We start from the raw sequence: 25889 nt of genomic DNA, 5'->3' as shown, positions 1-25889 counted from the left end.
ATTAATTATTTACCCACCAAATTATTTGGGAGGAAAATGGGGTCCGTCTTGGATGATGCCATCTCAAAGCTGCATTGGTGATTATCCAACTGAAGACAGAATATAGTCGGGATCAAAAGCAGGTCTACAATAGAATGGAACTTTGTTTGGCCCTTTTCCATTCTTTTAATTGTTTGGCCATGTGGTCTTTCCATGTGCTTTATGAATGTAAATACTATTTACCACTTTGTTCGAAGCAAGTAACTAAACGTCCCTTCATTTCCCATTCACACCACTACAAAACCCGACAGATACATTTTTCTGAAAAGAAATGGCAAATGCCATAATACCAAGTGTTGTGACCATTGCAGGTTACGCTTACTATCACAGTTTCCGTATCTCTACTCTCTGCTATAGTTACCCCTTTCTTCCAAGAAAAAAACCTAAAAGGGAACCAATTCACAATCTTAGATCTTGATGCCATTGACATAGCAAGGTAAGCAGAACAGAACATTTCATTAGGCTAATCATCAATAAGAAATGTGGCTTATCTCCTCAGTTTAATATGTCCAAGAAAAAAGGAGTTCCAAGAAATCTAAATGCACATGTAAAACATCTAAAAAGCAAGATACCATAACATTTTGGTATGCCACACAACAGTAAGTCCAAAAGTAAAAGTAGTAGTAATTGGACCAACAAAGTTTCATGATTGCATTAGCATAAAAAATCTAACATAATACAACGCGGCAAAATGTTTTGAGTTTGTCATGAAAGCTCACTCCTCGACGATAATTATCGGGACCCAAAGTTCATTGAACATCTCATGCACTCTCTTGTCTTCGATACGATAACGAACTTCTCCAAAACAGTGGCATTGTTTAACAGAAATTCTGAAAGTTTGAAAAGCTTGTCATAGCCTGATTGAAATGATCCTCCAAACACACCCCGAAGGAGTTGACAATCTTAACATTCTTGAGGCTGGGAAACCCGTAGCTCAACAGAAAATGAGAATCATTTCCTTTCTCAGATGTTGATCTCAGATAGGTGGCATTGGTGGTTATCCAACCGAAACTTAATTAATCGGAATCAAAAGATTCTCCAATCGAACATGGAATTTGTTTTGAACTGGAAAAGCAGGTCTACAGTCGAATGAAACTTGTACTGCACAAAATCACAAACCAATGATTTCATAGCAGAAATGTCTGGTAAAGAACAATTTCTGGACCGACCAATGTTTAATGGTTTCCTCTCTTGAAAAGCTAAGAATGAAAACTGCTGAATTGGTCAGCAGTCTTTTTCTTTTTCTTCCGTTATGAGAAGTTGGTACTGTTGTATTCCTCCAAAGCTAAGCAAGAAAAGGAATAAAAGATATAACTAGTTACAGGGGAATGGACTAGGTAAACCAATGAACCAGCAACTATACAGAATCGGACCCAGTGAAAATAGATAATTAAAAAATATTTGCATCTCCTTCACACGACTGTTCGAAGGGAGGTGGGCATGTAGAATTCATAAGAAGAGCTAAATTGCAGGAAGTTACGTTCATAGTCGCCATAGTTATGTTGAGTGTCTCCACATGAGGTGAGGCTTGCAACAGGATAGCTACTCCATAGGAAGAAAACCTTGTGATATGTACATCAAGAGCTAGACATTTGCATCTCAATTCTGGAAGCGATAGCCCTTCAAACTGCAACAAGACCTGATGCAGTAATCCCAAAGAAACTAGTAAATGATTGTCTGATAGAGAAACCAAGAAGAACCAAAGAGAAAGTAATCCACAATAGACAGATAGTGTTATAAAAAATCTGAACATCTAACACATCCGCTGAATGATAAAGTAAATACCCAACTTTAAAAAGTTTGACAGAAAGATTGTAAAAGTCACAATAGTTTTGTACTTAAGCCCTTAGCCTTTTTAAAAGTTCTCAGTTGTATTATTTTATTCTAAATGATATTCTCTTTAAGAAATTCATATATCTGCAACTGTTTGCTAGAAATAATACTACAGAGCAAATAAGGTTATTTTGACTTAATACAAACCTCCATCACCCAAGTTCCAATTGTTAACTCGGAAGCGTAATTCAACTTTTGAAGATAATCTTGTACGAGTGTCCTAATAACTTGATGCTCATCAGGACAAGTCTCAGAAGAAAAAAATTGAGGGAAACTAGTATAGCAAGTTCGGAAAGGAAGCATAGCACTGACCACGGAGGATACATTTACTAGCTTACACTTTAGCTGAATATACGGGGCAACAATTTACAAAGAATGACCAGTCATTTGACAAGAGATACTCTTTGAACTTAAAGTGTCTTTAAATTTGAAGAATTAATTTCCAGACGACCAAATCCCTTGACTCCAGAGTTTCCAAAGCAGGACACCCTGAGAGTAAGTTAACAATATTGTAATCATATAGTATAAAAGTACATTTCAACTTTAGGCTCTTTAAGGACATCCACAAAAAACACCAGGTCAGATCCAATGTTATCAACGAGGAACAATTATAGGTAGACTCAGGCAAAGCAATGATGTTGGCGTCATCCTCAAACAAATCTGAGGACAATACAACTTTTTTTACCAACAGCAGTAGCAAGCCATCGGCTGATTGGGAACAGTAATTTCTTTTCAACAGTCTTACGACTCATATGGTGACAGGTAAGTGAAATTCCTGTTGCAATTTATTTATACAGCTGAAGAAAAAACTGATCAACTGAATTCCAAAGGTTAGGGTTTCGGATAATTTTCCGGTGGTTTTTCCCCTCTTCTCTTGGATCATGTGAGGAAGCTCGAAGAAGGCGAAACACGTTTTTCAGTGCAACCAAATAGTTGCTTAACTCAAAATACTACTCCCTCGGTCCCAAAGGATGGGGCCGGCACTTTTGTAAAAAAAAAAAAAAAAATTTAAACTAAACTAACCCATTAAAAAAAAATTAAATTAGGCTTCACGCACAGAATTTGTGAGTGAAAGGACCAAACTGTAACTTTTTAAGTTGGGTCCTTTCACGCATAGATTCTGTGCGTGAAAGGGGTATTTTATTTTTTTCTTTTTTTAAGCAATCAAAAATCACATTTTTTTTCATACTTTGAGTAAAGATTAGTTATGTTTCAAAATCCCGAAATATCAATATTTTATATAGAACTTAATATATTTTTTTGCATATAATAACGTCGGCTCATTACATCAAGTATACCTAAACGTTTGGATCGTCATTTTAGGAGTTGTAGAGTGCCCCGAAGTAAGTTTTGTTTGCTTGGAAACTTTGTTCTTTGGAAATCAAACTCAAAATTAAGCTTTTTTCAGTACTTTGACCGAAGATTAGTCACGTTTCAAAACATCGGAATATAAATATTTTATATAAAACTTCATATTTTTTTTAGCGTAAAATAATATCGGCTTATTACATCAAGTATACATATATGTTTGGATCGTCATTTTAGGGATTGTAAAGTGCCTCGAAGTAAGTTTGGAAACTTGTTATCATTAAGTTTTTTTTTCATACTTTGACCGAAGATTAGTCACGTTTCAAAACGTTGGAATATAAATATTTTATATAGACCTTAATATTCTTTTTAGTGTACAATAATATCGGCTCATTACATCAAGTATACATATGCCTCTTCACTCACGTAAATAAAAAATAAGGACCGGAGCATAGGTGGAAAACTGGTTGTAAATTGTTGAAACTTTAAATGGTCATAACTTTGCGCTCGGATGTCCGATTTACGCGATTTTTTTTTTATTCAGGGTATTTTTTCGAGATCTACGCGGACTTAATGGTGATTTTTGATAGCTTAAAAAAAGAAAAAAAATACCCTTTTCACGCACATAATCTGTGCGTGAAAGGACCAAACTTAAAAAGTTACAGTTTGGTCCTTTCTGTGCGTGAAGCCTAGTTTGGTTCTTTTTTTTTTTTTAATGGGTTAGTTTGGTTCCAAATTTTTTTTTTTTTGGGTTACAAAAGTGCGGGGCTCCAAAAGATGTTAGTTTTGCCTTGGCACACAATTTAAAAAATAAAGTAATACTTTTGAAATGTGTGATTCAAAATAAATTTTATGTATTTGTGTGATCGTAAATTATTTTATAAAGTTAAATTATTTTTAAATATAGAAAGACAATCTTTTTAGGACGGAGGGAGTGCTAGTCTTCTAAATACGGAAAATTGGGCCACTTTAAGTCCCAATGTAACAATGAGGGGTCGTTTGGTAGCTAGATAACGGATAAGTTATTCATGTATTAATTTCTATGATAACTTACACAATATTCGGTAGCTAGTAAAGAGATATCTTATTCATGTATTAATTTATGTATACTTATACCGCGTTTGGTAGCTAGTTAGGAAGTAAGTTATTCATGTGTAAAATTAATACGACGTTTGGTTTGCAATTTAGAAACGCGCATAACTAATATATGTATAAGTTATGAGAAAAGTTATGTATTATTTTATGCGGGATAAAGGATGGAATAACTAATACAAGGATAACTAATGCATGAATAAAAAGTTGAAAAGACGATATTACCGTTATCATACCCTACTTAAATACTTTCCTTTTCTAAACCATATTTTTATATCTTTTTTTAATATAATATCTACTGTAATATGAATATTTTAATATTTTTTAAATAAATAATATTTTGATTTTTATTGTAAACAAATATTTTAATTTTAAGAAGTATATAATATTTATTAACTTCTAATAACAAACCAATATCCAAAGAAATAATTTATATATAACGAAACCCTGCATAACTACTACTTGTATTACTAATATCTACATAATCCTAACAGGCTATCAAACGACTCCTAACTGTTTATTACGAGTGGAATTCAACTTATGGTTAAGAGCATTTGGAAAGGCCACTTAGAGTGTGTTCGGTACAGAGGAAAATGTTTTCCAAGAAAATGTGTTCTTGAAAATAAGTTAATTTCTACTTATTTTCTCATGTTCGTTTGCATAATGAAAAATAATTGAATTTCTTACTTACTTTCTCATGTTCATTTGGTTGGTAGAAATTTTTTTCCAAAAAATACTCACCCAAGCTCCACCAACTCCACCCCAACCCCACCCCCCCCCCCCCCCATTTTTTTTTTTTTGAAGTTTTTAATTTCTACACCACACCAAATCTCCTTCCCCCCTCCTGCGTGGACCCATACCACACCAACACACCCACCCCCACAAAAAAAAAAAAATCTTAAAAAAAGTTTTAAAAGTTACTTCTTTTTTTTTTTTTGGATTTTTACAACCACCCCCTCCAACACCCCCAACACCCCCTCCAAAAAATTTAATTTTTAACTACGCAAATTTTCAATTTTTATAACTTTTTAATAAAGATAAAATTAAATAGGAAGTAGAAAATTTGGGAGGGGGTAGGGGGTGCGTGCGGGGGATGGGTGTAGAGAATCAAAAAAGAAAACTTTTCAAAACTTTTTAAAAAATTAATTTTTTTGGAGGGGGTAGTGGGGTGTCGGCAGCGGGGGGGGGGGGGGGGGGGGGTCGTGGGGTGAAAAAATAAAAAAAGAAACATTTAAAACTTTTCTTAAGAAAAAAGCAAAAAAATATTTGGGGCTGGGGAGAGGGGGGGGGGTGGATGTGTTTGTGTAGAAAACCCAGAAGAATTTTTTTTTTTTTAAAAATTATGTGCCGGGGAGGGGGGAAAGGGAGGAGGGGGGAATTGGGGGCTAGGGGTAGGGTGCGAGGTGGTGCATGGATTGCGGGAGTGGTTGGGGGATGGGTGGTGCATGGCTTGCGGGAGTGATTAGGGGTTGGGTTGGGTGGGAAATATGTGGTGCATGGGTTATAGGAGTGGTTGGCGATTTGATGAGTTATGAGTTTTGATGATCGACATATGTATCAGGGACCAAGTCATTGATCAGGTCTCCTGAGCACTGTACAACTGTGACAGCTGTAAAGTCGCAGCAAGTTGTGTAACCGTTCGACTTGCGATCCACGACGGGATAGATGGATCATTGCAATGTCTCTATCTATGTCACATGCTCCTCACACGGCCCCCTATATAAGCAACATGTTGGCATTTATTTGACCTAGAAAATCAAAATATATTATTCTCATTATTGAAAAGAGTAGCCGCCACTGCTTTCTCAGAGCTCTCAAGATCAAGACTAAATAATTCCAAGGATCAAATCCCAATACTGAAGATGTCTTAAGTCCTAGGTTATTTTAGTCTTTATTTTTTGCTCTAAATATTGTAAACCTACACTTCTTTTAAGAAGGGCTTTTGTAGGTGTTTGGTTTATTAAGCTTTTTGTGTTGGCGCCTAATTATAGTTAGTTATGGTGAGTTGAAGTTCAGCTAGAGATAATTGAATCAGTTTGGTTCTTGGCTAGAGTTAGTCAAGTAAGTGCTTGCAATAGAGGTATTGTAAGGCGAGGGATTAGTGAGATAATTTCATGGTTGCAAAAGGCTTGTAATCTGAAAGACGTTGCTCAGTTAGTAAAGTTGAAAATCCTACCAGGGTAGGTCGTGATTTTTAATCCCTTGAGCAAGGAGTTTTCCACGTAAACCTCGTGTCTTGTTTACTTTCTGTTTTAGCTTGAGGGAACAGATAAGGTACCTGGTCCCTTATCTCTGTTTCGGTGAACACTTAGTTTTTATCAGGTTTGGTAGTTGGGAGGTTCCGGGGGGGGGGGGGGGTGGCGCAAAAAAAAAAAAAATCAAAACATTTTTTTTCAAAAAAAAATTAATTTTTTTTGGAGGGGGGTTGTTGGATCGCGGGGTGGGGTGGTTGGGGGTGGGTTAGGTGGTGGTAGGGTGGTTGGTGGAATACACTTGTGGACTTATTTTCCCTACTTTTATTAGGGAAGTCATTTTCCTCATTTTTTTAAAACTTGTTTTCGTAAAGAAAATATTTTTTAAAATTTTTGACTAAACGAACATGAGAAAATTGAAAAATATTTTCCGGAAAAAGTTTTCCTCCATACCGAACACACCCTTAAAAATTGAATTTGCATGCGACTATTATCGATTACTATCAACATCCCGTCACTGCTCCCTTGTCGGACATTTGTTGAAGAAATGGATTGTTATCTCGCCTTGGACAATCCTCACCTAATGAGTTAATTTTTGAAGTATAGTTAGATCCAAAATCAAAATTTGTAGTAATTAATTTTTGAAGTATAGTTAGATCCAAAATCAAAATTTGTAGTAATTTCTTTTATTTTTTCCCTCTCATATATGTGGGAACTTTGATTAACTAATTTTAGCGTACGTGCGTTGCACGTGTGTACCACATCAATCGATATATATGCCAATTGACTCAATATCTATAGCCGCGAGGATTAAGAGATAGCTATTTATCAAGGGTTAAGCGTACTTCACTATACCACTATGTTTTATGTAGGGGAAATGATTTCAAATAAAGATTGTCACTTTTTTTTTTTTTTTGTTGTAAAAAAAAACTAAAGATTCTGAAAGAAAAAATTATTAGAAATGCTTATAAAAAGTATGTACATTTTTAGGTGACTTGCATGAATTGTGATAACTTTCTAAAAATTGTGTTATAATTTTTCCTTTCAAATTTGTCATTATCTATTTACATCCTATCTAGAGAAATTTTTTACTAAAAATCATACTCTATAGAATTCATATGATTCTCAAAAGATATGTTAGTTTCAAATGTATTCATTTAAAAAAAAATTAGAATGTATTTTTTTTTTTAAACTTTGAGTTTATTATATAAAATTGATCAAGTTTGAGATAAAAAAAAATTATAATTATTGTTTCACACGTAAAGTTTTAATTATCTCGAACAATTATGCGGTAAAATTCATTAATAGAAAACCTGATACATGCATGAGATTTTGGATAAATTAACCATAAAAGAAGTAAAATTTACTACATAAAAATCAACCAAACGAAAATTTAACCAAACCGAATAAAAAAATCGACATTTGGTTTGGTTTGATTTGTTTGGTTTTAAATTTGAAAACCGATAATATTTGGTTTGGTTATGGTTATAGTAAAAATAACCGAATAAATGATAATTATATACATAAAATTTATAATTATTTATATGTATAATATTAACTTTTCATAAATAATTAAAGATATTTTATACTTTTTAATTATTAATTTAAGTCTCTCTTATTTATTATGTCTTAAAAGAATATGTCCAAGTCCAACAATCAAGCCCAACTCTAATTGTAAGATAAAAAGTAAAAAATTATATCTTTTTCATTTTTTAAAGTTTTAATTATCTTGTCGTGAGGAAAAAAGACATAAAAATTTGAAGAATGTAGAGAGAGAATATTTGAATTATCATTAGTCATAAATTGAAAAAAACAAACCGAACCAAATACAATAACCACCGGTGAGACTTGGTTTGGTTATAAATTTAAAAACCATAAATTGGTTTGGTTATGGTTTTAAAATAACCGACCCAAACCGAACCATGAACACCCCTACATATACCATAATTAGCCTTTTTATAATTATTAAGTAACTTGTAAAATTTAAACACTGTTTTCCTCTACGTTAGCATTTATGAAATGATTTAATTTTAAAGAGGTATAATGATTCATCAACTTGAAAGAACTATTTCTGTATTTCAATTTCTGATATCGGGGCTTAATTCCCAGTTTCATATTACTATAGAATTCAAGTCATCTTGTCTAAAATAAATAATTATAATTGATTAAATTAAGTTTTAAACTACCTTTGTTTAATATTAATATTGATTAAAAAGTCTAAAATTTAAAAAAAAAGTTTTATATCTTTATTTAAATAAAAAAAATTAATTATAGTCTTTAATAATAAAAATTGAAATCATTTCTTTGCTTAAATAATACTAATAAGATACTATACTTAGCAATAGCCCGAAAAGGAAAAAGAAAAAAATACTTAGAAAGTAGGATTTATGTGGCCAAGCTTTTAATTTGAGAGGTTAAAAGTGTTTATTTTAAAATTTTGAGGTGTTTGACCAAATTTTTGGAAGAGAATAATTGCTTATGTGGAGTAGTAGAAATAGTTTTTTGGTTTCAAAAAGTAGCTTTTCTCCAAAAATACTTTTTTGAAACGAACCAAAAGAAATTACTTAAACTCAAAGCAACATAGTAATTGACTTTAGAACTTCAATATAGTAAATGTGTTAAATATTACTCTTAAATATTATTTGAAATAAAAATTTAATAGATTTTACTTTCTATCTAGCATACAATAAGGAAAGATTTGATGCACAAAATTTAAGTCCATCTCCAAATTCTAACAAATATGAATCCTAATAAATAGGAAAAATAATTAAATGACTATTTTGTCTAATGGTATTATTTTTATAGGGTAAAAAAGTCAAAAGGTTTATACACAAAAGGAAAACACATGTTCTAAAATTATTGATGTGGAGCTCTTACATTCTCCACAAATCTTAAGGTTTTCTTCTTCGTCGGTTCTAACCCACATAATGATCAATAAAAATACGAATATTTATGTATTACTCATATATAATCTTAAAAGCTATTAACTAAAATAAATAAAGCAAGGAAAAAAGGAAGATAACCAGGATGGCAAGAAGACAACTTGAATCAAAACCAAAATAAGAAGACAAATGAAGAAGTAGAAGAAGCCGCATTTACCCTTTAAAAATAGATTTCACATTAGATAATATCATAATTTAATATTTTCAACCCAATTGAGGTGCAAACCACATCTAGCTCCAGCAGGTAAACAAAGTCCAAAAATATTTGACCACTTTCCATTACGAATAATCTAAAGCCGAGCATGACCATGGCGATTTAGGGTAGCCATGGCTGCCACGTCTCCCCACAGCCTCTGGTTGTGGGAAAGCCTCTCCAAAACCCTACAAATAACGCTATTGGCACCAACACAAACCCTATTTATACCTCTAGATTGAATCAAACACAACCAACCATTAATCTAACACAACCAGCCATTAATCTTTCTCAAACTATAATTATGATAAATTAATATGTATCTATGACAGTGTTACATTTAATATTAAATACGGAAGCAAAAAAAATCAGTTGTTAACTGATAAAAGTGCAAAATCTATAAACAAAGAAAGAATAATCTATTGATTCTACTTACTTTTGTCTCCATCATATGACTGCAAAATAAATCAAATATATTAGAATTGAAGAAAAACAGTAATAATTTATTTAACATAAAATAAAAATAAATACCAATATTTTGCTGCATTAATAAATATTTTAGTTGTAGTTTCTACGAATGTAGACTTTATGTAGTGAAGCACTCACGATTATGTATGCTAGAAGATTTACTGAATGATATATAATTTTCTTTTTCTCCTCTGTAATTTTCTTCTCGGAGTCCTGCTTCACCTTCTCGAGCCTTCTGCTGCTCCTAAAAAATTTATCCAAAATCTCATCCACAGCAAATGGTGATGCCAACAAATTCACTGCAAAGTAATATCAAATTACAAAGTGAGAAAACACTCGACTTCATCAAAAGAAGAGGTAAAAACTCAATTGCACATACTATATGAAAAAGATTATGCTACTTGTAATATAATTTTTGCAACAAAAGAAATCAGTTCATTGCTTTTGGAAGTTTTAAAAATAAAAATAAAAAGTAAGAAGAGTAGCGTAAGAACTTCAAAGAAAGAGGGACCAAAAACCTATGAGGACAATAATTTAGTGGAAGTTGGGGACTCCTAAAATATATAATTTTGCTAAATAATAGGGAATAATAGGGTTTAATTGGAGGCCTTCACGTTAAAACAATAGGTTTAGGGGTTGGGTTATATTAGGAAGCTTTAATTTCCATAAGTTTAATTATAGATTTAAACTTATATTTGTCAAAGTGAAAAAGAACTCCAAAAATAAATAATTAAATAATAATTTGAGGAAAATAGTAAATGATAATTTTGTCTATTGTAGAGTCTTTTAATGAAGGGCAAAAAGTTCAATCAACATTTCTAAAGCCCTTCACACTTTTAATATAATATAGATTAAATGATCACAGTGACATTTGGATTTGTACTGTTTCGTTCATTCATTTTTTATTTTTATTTTGTTATCAGCAATACACAATCAGAAACGTCAGCAGTATATTTATGAGCTTATTCAAGTAGTTGTCCATTCTTTCATCTTTTTCCTTGATTTTTCCAAATCACCAAGAAAATTAAAAAATTGTATTGCGCTTTATTTGGCTATAGTGTTTCAATTTTGTCATCAAAATAGAGCAAACAAAAGTCAAGATGGAGGGTAAACACTTGAAAACTTTTTTCATTCTGCGGTACCAAAAAATTAAAAAAAAAAAAAAAAAAAAAGCAAGAATGTAATGCAACATTTCAGAGTCAGTATGTCAAGGAGTAACAAACTGTAAAAGTTCGTAAAAAAAAAAAAAATCAGCAGAATACAGACCAATATTGTTTGACACTCACCCAAAATTCAGTATATTGGTATCATTCCTCATGATTCACAAACAGTGTCCTGTAATACGTCATGTCCAACCAAACTCAAAAAACAGTTATTTCCAAAAACAAGAGGATAGATACCAGTAACTCTTTAGCATGGGATTTATCAAGTCGTTCCAAAATCTTTTACAACCCTGAGTAAGCTATTCAAATCGACTCAAATTTGTGCCTGATAAATGAAAATTCCAGGTGAAGCAGCCAGATGTATCATCATGAAAGTTAAGTAAAAGCATTCAACCGCATTTTAAGCCTCAATCACACTTGGCTACAGATTACTTGAGACAAACAAACAGTACAAATCTCTTCCTTCCAAGAAATGCCTAAAATTAACCATTTCCCAGCAAAATAATACCTTGATGTCATATGGCCAAGGTTGCAAAACAAAACATTTCATGACCCTAATTATCAGAAAAAGTGTCGCTTCTAGATCTGCCCATCTTGACAGACCGGCTGGTTGTTTTTTTTTTGGGGGGGGGGGGGGGGGGGTGTGGGGAGGCAAGGGGGGAGCCAATGAAGAAACTATGAAACACGTGTACAACATCTAGAGTGCAACAGAAAAAAAGTTTCACGATAAACCAAGTATGTCATTAAGGGAAAGATAAGAGGAACACATAGTTAATAGTTACATAGACAAGTTCAAGATTTTCATCAGCAGTAATAAAAAATCTACATAAAAACTAACATTTCTGGTAAACTGAACAGAAATCTACTTGCAAACGTTTTTTGTTGAAGTCTACTTGCAATCTAATCACAGAAAGCTCACTCCTGGAAAACCATAATTACAGAATTAGTAGAGCAGCCCATTGAAATAAATATTTGGGCACGCAAGAGCTCTCCCACTTTGTTCTCTTTGATACGATAACGAACTTCTCTGAAAACTTTGCATTCATTAACAAAAATTCTGAAAGTTTGAAAAGCTTGTCCAAGCCCCATACTGAATGATCCTTTAAGTGTGTCCTTAAGGAGATGACAATCTTAACATTCTTGAGCTTACCTTACTAATCTTAATGAGGTAGCAAAACCTCTACTAACTAACCAGCATGAAGAAAATAAGAGCTAGAGAAAACTAGGTATTCAATGATCATCACAGAGTTTATAATACACTCTATGATGATATTACAAATGAGGATACTTAAGTAATGTAAAAATATAAAAACCAAGAATAAAGTTGAGTTATCAACCTCAAACTTCATTTTATATATGTATGAACTAAAAAAGATAGTTTGCCCATCTAAAGTAACCTGAAGTACTTCTCTCTTGTCTTCTTCTTCAAATTTGTCCAACAAAACTTGATAGTTCATCACTTCTTCTTGGATTTGTTGGATCTTGTTAAAGTTGTTGACACTGTCATATGATTTTGCTTTGCTAGTTGCATAGGTAGGTGCCTTGGAACAAATTCATCTGTCACCTTGCCATCCCAACTATGTTGTCTTCCATGTGTCTTCTTTTTGCTTTTGTTGCTTCCACTTCTTTGTTGCCTAGGTGAGAGATCCCCATCCGTAGCCAATTTATCAAAGCACATGTCTAGCATATCATCCTCATCATCCCCATCGAACATGTCATCGCCCAAGTCAATATCATTAGTTGTATTTGGACTAAATCCTGAAACTACAGCTCCTGGCTTATGACTCTCTGGCAATACTCCCATATCCTTGGTGGTAATGGCTAAGCTCTTTTTAGAGTTATCAATTGCATTCAATGTATCCATATCATGAGACACAAGAGAATGAAGGATATCTCTATCAGCCAATCTTACTTTTGTAGCACTTAAATTAGAATAGGTACCTATCACTGCCATAGATGGATTTGTCTTATTTGAAGGCGCAAATACAGGTGCTTGAGGACTTAACTTACTCCTAGGAGGTGGAGTAATATGCTTCTCTTCCTCAACTAAACCTGCCCACCTAGGAGCACTCGTTTCCCCTTGTTTTTCCTCTTGAGTCGAGGTGTTCATTGTGCCTAAATTAAGCACCGGAATAGGCATCCCCGTTGCATTTAAATTCCCTTTGGATTGATTTGTATCATGATTAGTAAGTAAATTCCTCGGCAGTGTATGGAGGGGGTTCATGTTCTCCAATATTTGAACTCCAATGGATTTGAATTTGAATCCTGCCCTATTAATTTAGCAATTGCGGGTGATAAGGAAGTTACTTGGGCCACATCTTGAACATCTTCGGCAACCACTAGTTGAGGATCATCGACGACCTCCAGTTGCTTTTCATTACCCTGTACCTCTTCACCACAATAATCACCTGCAATAGCTTGAAAAGCATTTTTAATTGACACAACTGGAAGAGAATTCGAGTTAATCCTATTTGCCTTAGCAGCTGAATTATTCTTCGCAGCAGATCCCCTAGCACCAGCCATGCCATCTTTTTTCAAAGCTTCCTTACACACTAATTGTTGCCCAGATTTTTCAACTTGTGCCACAACTTTCACAGCCTTCTTGTTGTCAACTCCCACATTTGTCCGCTGCCTAGAATCACAAGCTTGCATTTCATTGACTAGTTGAAACTCTTTGTTCCTACTAGAAGTAGTTAGAGCAAGTCCAGCACATGTAGCATCAGTTTTCTCAGCTTCTTGATGATTAGAAACAGTAGCAACTTGTGGTGTTGGACGATTTGCTTTACTTGGCGATCCAATCCTAATTCCAGCAAGTTTCTTATACGTCACCACAGTCCAACCATCATTATTTTTTGTCTCCACAACCTTTTCATTATTATTTTCTTTATTGCCTTGAGTGACTGAATTAGTTTTTGTAGCATCAGCCTCTACTAATTCTTTTCTAGTATCTGCAGTAGTAGGTACTGCCAAATCAGTTTTTGAGGCATCCCTAGTCACCAAATCACTTGTGGCCATCCTTTTCTCATTTAACATCTGCCGCAAATCACCTTGATATTTTTCTCCATTGGCTCGCTCCTTATTTTCATATTACTTGCGTATGTTGTAGCACATCATTTTGTTGGTTCTGCAAGCGTAAACGACAAACGGATTCATCATGTCCTTGATGCTTGCAACATGTGCAATATTTTGGAAAATTATCATAGACAATATCTTGATAGTGTTCTATAACTTTTCCAGACTTTTCATCCACGTAGAATAACCTTATTCGCTTTGGATGCTTGTCTAGTAAATCAAGAATGACTTTAACCCTTGCAGTGTTCGGCCTAGACCTTTCTTGCGTAGCTTTATCTACTGCCAACGGCTTCCCAGCAGCAGAAGCCATTGATAACAAGGATTTCTTGGCAAATAAACTTGGCGTCAGCCTGGAAACGAAATCCATACCAACGTCATGGAGGTTTCTTCCTTAGGATTAAAGAAAATAGTCCAACGGAAAACTCTAAATTGATGCACTTCCCCATTAATTTTTTGGGCTTATTTTAAGCACAAAATGGCTTTAAGCTGGCCAGCCAAACACTCAAAAAAGCTGAAAACAGCTTATAGGCAACTTATAAGCCAATCCAAACGGGCTCTAACATTAATATAACCAACAGATTTGGACAAAACTTGCACAAAATCTTCATATAAATCAAACCTGAGAAGCAAGTGCCGAACCTCGAGCTGTCCAATATTGCATCGCCCTTCGATACCAAATTGTTTTGGAATATTCTTGCGAATCTCATGAAAATCTGGTTTGTTATGTGCAAACTTCATAATCACTGCTTGGTGTAAGCCTTCTTCCGTCGAAAAACTATCCAATTCCTCCATTGTGAATTTAATAGTTGGTTCTCCATGAATGTATTCAATTGGTTTCAAGATTGTTTTGGTTAACGGTTGGTGAGATGAATTGTTATGGATTAACGAAGCATACGTAAGGTTTGTTGGTGGTTCTCCCACAGCTTGAAGCTGGGGAGAAGCAGATTCGGCCATGGAGGCCTCAAGTCTCCATGAAGGGAGAGAGAGGAAGCGTTTCCTGGGGTTTAGGTTTCATCTACCTGTGAGCGTCTGAGCAACTTAGATTACGATTTTTTTAACTTTGCAAATCAATAGATTCTCCTTTGGCCAAATATCTTGACTCAAAGGGGCAACGGGTGATATTAAACAGGAGACAGATATAATCAGGGCCAAATGCAGGTCAGCCTAATAAAGTTGCAGAAAACTGTCAAACAATGATTTCACAGTAGGAAGTGTCTGGTATGAAGAAAATTTCGGAATCAACGAATTTTAATAGTACTTGGGAAATGATTTAGATTGCAGTTCCTGTGATATTAATTTATGGCATATGTAAACCCAAGTAAAGAGTGATAGCACAACAATCATTTTCGTTACGGAGCTCTTTTCCACAAAAAACTCGAAACACCAAATAATTCATCTTCCTCTGTAAGCCATCTTCCATCCTTTACTCTTCACCAACAAATGCCCCCTTCGCGCTTCGTTTTCCGGCGACTGGTTCGTCTATTTTTTGGTCCAATGAACACTTTCTCTCATAGACTGCTACGCGAACATACCGCTATCAATAAAGTTAAAACAGATTCTCTTGTGCGTGGATCAAAATGACTGTTTCTTTTTTATCTCTAGAGTTAGACTGTCAGGAATTGGCATAATCCAGACCCCTGCCTCCGGAAAGGTAAAAATATGACTGCTTTTCTTCCTTTGGAACTTGAAAGTACCAGGAACCTCTCAGACTTCTATTAATCCACAAAGTCTAATTGTTGATTTTGTCTGTCAACATGATTTTGATTTAGTAAAGCATATATAGACAACCACAAAAGGCATGTATCAGAAGGTGGAGAGTTTGATTTGGACCTCAAACTCTTGGTTTGCACCTTGAAGCACAACGGAGCTGAACATAGGATTTTTTTTTTTATGAACAAAAACATTGTTCACACAGCAATTTTATATTCTTGGGGGTGAGTGACTTTTACGGGGAAAATGGGAGTGAATCGGGGAGGCCTTCTGACGGGACAGTGGAGAAGAACTACATTCGGTTAAGATTTTCTGAGTTAAAAGACAAAGTAGCCACCATTGTTTGAAGAGATAGTAAGGGGACTTAAGAAAAATTAAAAATTTGGGGGTGGGGGGGGGGGGGGGGTTGGGGGATGCTAACCTACTACTCTTTAGCAAAACCCATTAAATATATATTTGCATTCTCCTTCAGAAACAACTTCTTAGGGAGGGGAGGGGATGTTAAAACTTCATAAAATGAACAGATGTAAAGAGGAGAGGAAGTTACCTCAATAGTAGCAAAGTCTATGATGAGTGTCTTCACATGAGGCACGGCTTGCAAAAGGCCAGCTACTCCAAACAAATTAAGCTTATTCATATGCAACTCCTCTAGCCTTAGATATTTGCATTTCATTTCGGGAATCTGCACTCCTTTGACTTGCAACATGCACATGAGCTGGGTGCAGTTATCCAATGAAACTCGTCAAGAATGGAGGAAGCAACAACAACAATAAGAAAGTACTCCACCGCAGAGAGGCAGTGTTGTGAATAGTGATGAACCAAAAACCATCTAAAGATTTTATTTTCCCACCACTCTGTTTGTTTCTTTTATCAAACAAAAAATAAGCATGTAAATATTTTAAGCTACCTCAATCTACAAAAAGTCTGGTTTCTAGAAATATCTTTTGGAGGTATGATAAAAGAAATAACAGGTTCTAAAAGTTGACAAAAGGGTTGCGAAAAGGTCCACAAGGCCACAAGTTTCCGTGATTGATCTTGTTATGTTTGTCAAATTTATGCAAAGGTTCTCAATTGTATAATGTTTTACACTAAATGTCTACTAATTATTAATACAGCAAAAATAAGGACTTTTGAGTTAGAAACAAACCTCTATAAACCAAGATCCTATAGTTAGCTCAGTTGCACAGCCCAACTTTTGAAGATAATCTTGGACGAGGGTCCCAAAAACATGATGTGAATCACGATAACTGTCTTCTTCAACATCAACAGCTTCCTCAAAAAGAGCTTGCAGGTCTTTGATACATGAGGTGTAGAACGTAAGCTTAGCATTAACCACGGAGGACACATCTACAAGCCTATATTTATGTTGAAGTCTTGACATCTCCAAATATTCAAGATAAGGAGCACGAATCTCCAAGATATGATTACTTTCATCACCAGGAATCGTAAAACCTATCAACTTTAGTTTTAAAGAAGTAATTTCCAGGCGATGAAATCCCCTAGCCATATCAAATTCCATAGTTTCTAAAGAAGGACAGCCTGACAGTAAGTTTACAATGTCGTCATCGGATAACACCACAAATTCCAACTTTATACTCTTTAGAGACTTCCAATCTATAACCACTCCAGAATCAAAGCAATAAAATCTCAAATCTAATGTTACCAACGACGAACAAGTGTAGAAAGATTCAGTCAATGCGCCACCGTCCCTATTAGAACTTGAGCAGTATACAAAATCTTCCACTTTTCTTTCAACAGCAAAACTAAGACATCTGCTAATATGTAATTTGTATGAAAACAGCAAACTGCAGCCGAGCTGAAATTTTTTAATTTTTGAAGAAACAGAATGCGCTAACACATAATCAACGAAAGATACAAAGTCTTCTGTTTCCTCATAACTTGTATCAGTAAAATTGAAGCTATCAACTGAAGCCCAGAGATAGCGTCACCTTTTAGAGAGAATACATGTTCGAAACTCCAAAAATTTCGAACTACTTTTGGAGTGCTAGGAAGAACTGTACACTATTGTCAAATTGCGTATTAAATATGGAAAGAAAAAACAGAGAAGGTAACATGCATAACTGTACAATGGAAGTAGATTAAAATATTGAAACTCAAGGTTTACCCACTTTCATACGATTGATATGGCCTGTATTATCCTCTTTGGCCAGCGATCTCATGAAATGAAATGGCTATTGTCCAAAATCTCCAAATTCTTAATGAGCCATAAGTCTTGCAAAAGCTGCATCCAGAGGAAACATATCTCCACTCTGCTCATCTCAACAGCCATTGTCGTAAAGATGCAATTTAGCAAGCATATCAGCAGCAGTACTGAAATAGAAAGGACAAATGAAGCCCTGAAGAACCATAAACTGTTTTGCCATGATCTTTCAATCTAGGACAATTGCTACCATATTAGCTTCACCTAAGATCACATCTAAATAAACTTTGTTGTACTGTGAGATGTGTTGTAAACTCTTTACATGCTACTATCTTTGTGAAATATCCATCAAAGAAACAAAAAACATCAACAAGCTTCAGAGTTTGTTGACTCCGGGCACCAGCAGCCATAAGAAAACCACAACAAAGAGACACTAACAGTAACTTCACTCAAATATGTCATTCTAAGGTTTCTAGCACATGAAAATGAATACCAGCTTTCATTCGCATCATGTGAGGGAAGTTCTTTTAAAAATTAAATCTAAACAAGGTACAGTCATATGATAGTCAAAAGTCATTTTTAAACCTATTACAGAGATTCTTTTGTCTATTTATAGTAAGAATATCAAGAAAGTTGTGTTCCACCCAAAAAAAAAAAAAAATCCCAACCCCTGGTAAGCAGTTCCAAACACTCAGAATCTGCCTAAGGAATGAAGATTCAGGAAAATCAAGCGATTAGATGTAATTGAATAGTCTTATTATCATCATAACCTCAAGTAAAAGCATTCAACAGCACTGTAAGCCTCAAATAGAGCAGCTACAGATTATCTGCTTAAACAATGGGGAACTCTTTCTTCCAAGTAAAAGCAATCAGAGAGAGAGCGGGAGAGAGAGAGAGAGAGACCATGTCCCTGTCGTAAATGTTGATGCTATCGACAAAGAAAGCAAAATAGAGCATTTCGAGAGCCTAATCTTGACAATTCCAGGAAAACAAAAGTTGCAATATTCAAAGCACATATGCAATGTCTAGAGGGAAACAATCAAAGGCTTCTAAGAAACCAAGAAGCCAAACATTTGGAATGCCACAAGGTCAAAATTACATCTGCAGTAAATCAAAAGCTAAAATATAAGGTAACATTTCTAGTATGCCGAAATAACACAACTTCCAGTCTGGTTATGCTAGGAACTCTTGGTAAATAATCACGGAATTTTTTGATGATCTTGGGGTGTCTAACAATTTCTTAGCCAATTGTGATAAATGTCGGGACACGCAGCTCTCTGAACAATAACAACACTTTCTCCTCTTTGCTACCATAACAAGCTTCTGCAAAGCCACTGCATTCATTAGTAGAAACTTCAAAAGTTCCAAAAGCTTACAAAAGCCCCCTTCAGACCAATCCTTCAAACATTCTCTTGGGCAGCCGATAATCTTAACATTCTTGAGATTGGGAAACACAGTGTTTGGGATCCAACTCGGCAAATTGATGTTATCTACTTCAGCAAAATAGCCTAGCTCAAGCTGGCAGGAGGAGGAATCATTAAACTGGAACAAAGAATATAGTCAGGATCCAACGAAGGTCTACCCTGTCCATTTAATTTTTTGTTCTACAGTAACAAAATATTCTTAATGATATTATATTTGCATTCTCCTTAAGAAACTCCTTTTGAGGGAAGAAGAAGATGGGGGGAGGAGGGCGGTGTTCAAAAATTGAATGGATTATAAATCAAGAGAAAGAACGACCTGAGATTCGATGTGTATGTTGAGTGACTCCAAATGAGGCGATGTGTGCAAAAGACTGGCTATTCCATACAGATTATGCTCCGATACATGCAACTTTAGAGTTAGACATTTGCATCTCAATTCTGGAAGCATCACTCCTCCAAGTTTCATCATGAACACGACCTGGTGAAATAATCTCAAAGAAATAGGTAAAGGATAGAGAAAGAAACAACTACAAAGAAATGTAATCCCCAACATAAAGATATGCTATGACAAATCTAACCATTTTAAGGAACAACAGTGTGCAAAAGGCTAGTTTCTAAAATAATCTATTTCCAATAAAGGAATTCCAACTTCAGAAAGTAGATAGGAAGATGATAAAAGGTCACAAAAGGTGAAGACAAGATCCTTTTGTATACATTAAAAAAAATCCTTTCAATTATTCAATAGCAAAATAAATTCCACTGGGATTCTCATGCCTACAAAATTTCATAATTGTATGATATTCTGATAGATTCACATCCCACAATTCTTTGCTACAAATCAAATAGAGAATAAGGTTTCTTGGAATAGAAACAAACCTCTGCAAACCATCCTCCAATTATTAGCTCAGTCACATAACTCAACTTTTGAAGATGGTCCAAAATAAGGTTTTTGATACCTTGATGATAATCATAACAGCTGTCTTCCTCAATATCATCTTCCTCCCATCCTTCCTCGAGACAACTCAATCTAAAAGTGAGGCTGGCAATGACCAAAGAAGAGACATTTACTAGCCTAATCTCAATAGGTCCAAGATTTCCTGAAATATCCAAATGCTGAAGATTTGGGGCAAAAATTTCCAAATAATCATCTACGTCGACAGAAAGGTTTGTCAACGTTAGTCTCTTTAAATTTGAAGAAGTAATTTCTAGATGACGACAACCTTCACAAAATGAAAGCTCCATAGTTTCCAAAGCAGGGCAACTTGACAGTAATTTCGCAATACTACTGTCTTCTAACTCTGTTAAGTGCAGCGTTAGGCTCTTTAGAGAGCTCCATGCTATGCCCGTTCCTTCATCAAACACCCAACCGCTCAATTTCAGTGTAATCAATGACGAACAAGTGTACATGCATAGAGGCAATTCGTAGGTGAGATTGTCATCAAATGAATGTAACACAACATCTTCCACTTTGTTTTGCACGGCAAAACTGAGCCATAGGCTGATTTTGGAATTAAATTCCCGGTTACTTCGATCAAAATCGAATTGGAATTTTTTTATTTTGGAGCAAGTGGACTGAGTTATAACGTGGTCGACAAAGGATATGAAGTTTTTGACTTTGCTGTAATTTCGATTAATGAAAATGAAGTTATGAATAGAAGTCCAGATACAACGCCACCTCTTTGAGAGAACACATGATGAGACGGCATCTTTCGTCGGCAAAAGAGATAGAATTTGTACGAGGACTTCGTCTGGCAACCAACTGAGACGATCGTCTAGGGTTTCCTCAACTTCAGTGACTTCGTTTTTTTGTTTTTTCGACATTGAATATTTCGAACTACTTGTAACATTTTTGCTGGAATGGCATGAAGCCATATTTCAAGAGGGAAAGGATTTTGTGAATTCAATAGAAATTGGAGCCTGTTTGGATTAGCTTATTTTAGGTGCTTTTCAGGCAAAATACCTTATAAGCACTATTGAAGTATTTGGGTAAAATAAAAAAGTGTTTTTAAGTACTTGTTCTAGCTAAAATAGCAAAAGTAAGCCAAGCTAAAAGTGAGGCCGGCAATAACCAAAGAGGAGACATTTACTAGCCTAATCTCGAGATGTCCCAAGATTTCCTGAAATACTAAATGCTGAAGATATGGGGCAAAAATTTCCAAATAATCATCTCTTTCGAAGGAAAGCTGCAAATGGTTTCTCAACGTAAGTCTCCTTAAATTTGAAGACATAATAAACTTGAAGACATAACTGCTAGACGAGGACAACCCTCGCAAAATGACAGCTCCCTAGTTTCCAAAGTAGGACAACTTGACAGTATTTTAACAATATAGTCATCTTCTAAAGGACAACTTCACAGTATTTTAACAATATAGTCATCTTCTAACGTTGTCGAGTCCAGCTTTACGCTCTTTAGAGAGTTCGAAGCTATGACCATTTCTTCATCAAACACCCAACATCTCAAATTTAATGTAACCAGTGACGAATAAGTGTACATACATAGAGGCAATTCGTAAGTGATATCGTGAGCAAATAGACATGAAGGTAACACAACATCTTCCACTTTGTTTTCCACAGCAAAACTGATCCATTTGCTCATTTCGAATCAAATTTTCAGTCTCTGAGAAAATCGAGTTAGATTTTTTTTATTTTGGAACAAGTGGAATGAATTAAAACGTGGTCCACAAAGGATATGAAATTTTGGACATTGTTGTAATTTCTATCAACGAAAAGGAAGTTATAAATAGTAAGTCCAGACATAACGCCACCTCTTTGAGAGAACATGATGTGACCGCATCTTTGGTGGGCAAAAGAGAGAGAAGAAGGATTTCTTCTTCTTCAACTCCACTGACTCCATTCTTTTGTTTCTTCCACATTATATCTCTCAAATTACTAAGGATTCAGTAGAAATTCGTTATGATTTTTGTAGGGGTATTTCTTGAAATGGCAAACCCACGTCCAAAGAAGAGAAAATTAAGGTCCTTTAATGTACTGAACACATCATCCGATCATATTTTGGAGCTAAATGACGTCTCACATTAAATGGTCCTTAATACTCCCTCCGGATTAAAAAAATATTGCATTTAGTCATTTGACACCCTTTAAGAAAATACTAACTTACAGATAAAAATAAGTAATTTAACTAAACTACTCTTAATTAAATGGCGTTGAGATTTGATCATATAATACTTGCAATAGGCAAATATGAAAAAGCAAGGTTAATTCTTTCTTGATTTGCTAAGTGGACTCTTTTTTTTTTATCCAAAAAAAAAAGGCTAAGTAAACTCTTATTTTTTATCCGGAGGGAGTATATTACTACTTCCTTCGTATTAGTTTGTTTGGCTTAATTCGGAATAAGGAGAATCAAACTAACTAATGTTGGTCCTCGAAATCTAAAAATTTCTTGAGTCAATTGATTATGTAGACTTTTACAAATTTGCTTCTAGTTTTATGTCCTTTTTACATATAAAAAAAAAATCTAAAGATAACACACAAGAAATTTTTGCTGGGTCAGTAAAAATCTAACTGACTTATTTAAAATCTCTTTTGGTACGGATCGAGATAATATATAGGATGTGTTCATTACAAGAGATTTTCAAATTTTATCATTGTCGGTTGGTTAAAATATTTGAAATTTTTTTAAAAAAAAAATAAGTTCCTTAAAATGAGAAAAATGACTTCCCTATTGAAAATAGATAAACCAAATTACACAAGTGATTACCACCTCCGCACCCTCAAACGCACCTCATCTTCAACCCCCACTCTTACGGTCTTACCCGCACACCCCTACCCCGCCACTCCAGCCCTGCATCTCTCATCCTACCCACCTCACCTCCATAGGATAATATTTTTTTGTTTACGTACATACCGAACACAAGAAAATAAGTAAAAATTCAATTATTTTCCTAGAAAACATTTTCCATCATACCGAACGCACCCACTCAAAAAATCAGGGTCAATTGATTTTGTAGTCCTTTACAAATTTACTTTTATAGGCATAATACTTTGAGATCCACCAGCTTTCTATTCAACATACATTTAAACTATTTTTAGTCCTAATTATCCTTATATTTAACTACTTGATAGCTAAGAATATTTTCAAGCATAAGAAGATTTCAGATCCTTTTCGACTGACTTGATGCATCTTCTACTCGAACCACCTCTTTGTGTGGTATGATCCGACTCTTGTGTATGATCCTCATGATTTTACTCCTTCATATGACTTGAGAGCATGGTTTTCACGATCTTTACTCAAAAATTTGGTATCAACATGGAAATCCCTCTTAGCATGAGTGCTAATTCAAAAGTTATCATATTGTTAATAGTATTTCTGATCTGTCCACTGAAAAAAAAAAAGAGGATAGAACTGAAAGAATTTGGTTGAACAAGATTGTGAATTTTTTTTTTTTTTTTTGGGTACACTGAAATAAACTAATTAAAAATATCAAAAAATTTCACAAGCTATATTGCTTATATCAGCCAGCAGTAAAGAAGATTGTCACTACGTACGCTGATAAGGAAACGGTGCTAATCATTTGAAATGTGTGTTAACTGATAGTCCGAACCGTTAAGCACAAATATCCTACTGAACGGCCCATAAGCACCCCTACCAAAAACCTTCATAGCTCGGACCATGCTTGAAAGACAGTTTTAACCATCTTTAATTACAAAAGATGTCCAGAATTGTATCTTGCGGCACATGTCCAAAATTCTAAGACAGGCTGGATTATATGAACTCAGATTTTAGCAAATCGAATCTGAAGCACCAAATTTCACCAGCATTATATAGTATGTACTACACATGAGTTATGAATCTAAAGCACCAAATTTCACCAGCATTATGCCATGTCGGATGAGCAAGATATGCGGAAGATGGGGGCTTGCCTCGCGTTCCTTTTACCTATGCCACGATGCTCGTATGGGCAGCTTATCTCTAATTGAATTTCCTTTTCTAACTGGATTTTATTCCAAAGATGTGATCTTAGAGCTCGCTATAGTATGTACTATACAAAATAGGCGGATCCAAGGCAACTACCATTGAGGGTGTTCACCGAACTTTTTCGTAAAAATTACACCTTGATATATAAGGTATTTTTATATATTTTATGTACATATATAGATTTTGAACACCCTAAACACAAGAGTAGGGGTTGGTTTAGTGGTTTAAGGTGTTCAAAATTCCCCTTGAGGTTCCAAGTTCAAGCCTCGGGCACTATATTTTTATTTTCAAACCCCCTCAGAGAATATACTAGATCCGCCACCGACTATACATTTTAGTCGAACTTAAATCCACAAATTAATTTGGATCATATTCTAAATTCTAAGTGTATTGGTCAAATAAATATTATGGGCTAACATAATCGGATTTATTGCTTAAATCCAACATGTATGGATTTAATTGAAACACCAATTCAATTGGGCTAGTCTATCTTGTCGGACTTCACATGATGAGCCCACTCTATTAGCCCAAGGTCCATGCCACATGTCAAATGACGTGGCGCGCCAAGTCAAGTCAAGGACCAATAAAATCATGCCACGTGCATAAGTGACGCAGCGTGTCAAGTCAATAGAAGAACCAATCAAATGTCGCCAAGTGTTCAAATGACATGGTTCAACCAATCATATACAAACCCTAGCTCTCCCCTGCAACTATAAATAGAGGTCTTCACAAAGCCAAAAGAAGAAAAAGACATAGAGAAGCTCTCAGCCGCAAGTCTTCCGCATACTAAGAAGTCTTCGCTCCAAGTGGTGAGCCGCAAGTTTCCATACCTCTACGTTTGTGATTAAAGCTCGGCTCCGCATTCGTAGTGAAGTCTCAACAACAAGTAATTCGTCCATTCAAGAACAAGCAAAAGCCCTTGATTGACGGCGTATTGTGAGGAGAAGAATCAGAGGATTACATCTTTTTGTTTAAGATTTCATAAAGATTGTAACCCCCGCACAAATTCTTGAAATCAAATATTACTCTTTGTCGCTATTTTTCTTGTCTTGATTATTATTTTCAGGAACGAAAGATTAGTCGTTACAAATTTGGCACGCCCAGTGGGACAATCTTTACCTCTCATCTCTTCTCTCCAACGGTTGAAGTTCAAAAACACTAAGATGGCTTCCTAGAAGGTCAACTCGCAATCCGCATCCGAAAACACTATTGGATCCAAATTCTCCATTTTTGTGGAAAACATCCTAGATTTTACTAAGGGGAGCATCAGACCCGTCAACCAAGCCAAATTGCTAGGAGAACGAGCTCGCAAGCACGGTTCGAATCTCGTCGTCTTTGGTTCTTCTTCAAAAGGCA

The 25889-nt window shown here is 35.0% G+C and overlaps 2 protein-coding genes across 2 annotated transcripts in view; both read right to left on the bottom strand.

Annotated features, from left to right (window-relative positions):
• The window catches only part of LOC132033784 (F-box/LRR-repeat protein At3g03360-like), a 46848-nt gene that overhangs the window by 5226 nt on the left and 15733 nt on the right, over positions 1-25889 (bottom strand). The window contains exon 3 of the mRNA XM_059423866.1: positions 1520-1644. Within this exon, the coding sequence (XP_059279849.1) occupies positions 1520-1644 (125 nt within the window). The remainder of the gene's footprint in view (positions 1-1519; positions 1645-25889) is intronic.
• On the bottom strand, positions 19130-22573 carry LOC132033785 (F-box protein At5g03100-like). The gene is made up of 3 exons (XM_059423867.1): positions 20474-22573; positions 19914-20075; positions 19130-19715 (listed from the first exon to the last, which is right to left on the bottom strand). The coding sequence occupies exons 1-3, from the start codon at positions 21467-21469 to the stop codon at positions 19347-19349; spliced, it is 1527 nt and encodes a 508-aa protein (XP_059279850.1). The 5' UTR covers positions 21470-22573; the 3' UTR covers positions 19130-19346.

This window comes from Lycium ferocissimum, chromosome 10 (genome assembly GCF_029784015.1).
Source record: "Lycium ferocissimum isolate CSIRO_LF1 chromosome 10, AGI_CSIRO_Lferr_CH_V1, whole genome shotgun sequence".
Lineage (NCBI taxonomy): Eukaryota > Viridiplantae > Streptophyta > Magnoliopsida > Solanales > Solanaceae > Lycium > Lycium ferocissimum.
Note: the sequence above shows the minus strand (reverse complement) of the source record. Positions and strands in the feature narration are given on the sequence as shown.

Bases quoted from the DNA above. Each gene is read 5' to 3' on its own strand.
- LOC132033785 (XM_059423867.1), bottom strand. From the start codon at position 21,469: ATGGCTTCATGCCATTCCAGCAAAAATGTTACAAGTAGTTCGAAATAT. The intron at 20,076-20,473 runs GTTTGTTTCTAT...TTATTTCACCAG, and splicing joins TTGGAGGATGGTTTGCAGAG to GTCGTGTTCATGATGAAACT. The intron at 19,716-19,913 runs GTCGTTCTTTCT...TCTTTGTTCCAG, and splicing joins ACATACACATCGAATCTCAG to TTTAATGATTCCTCCTCCTG.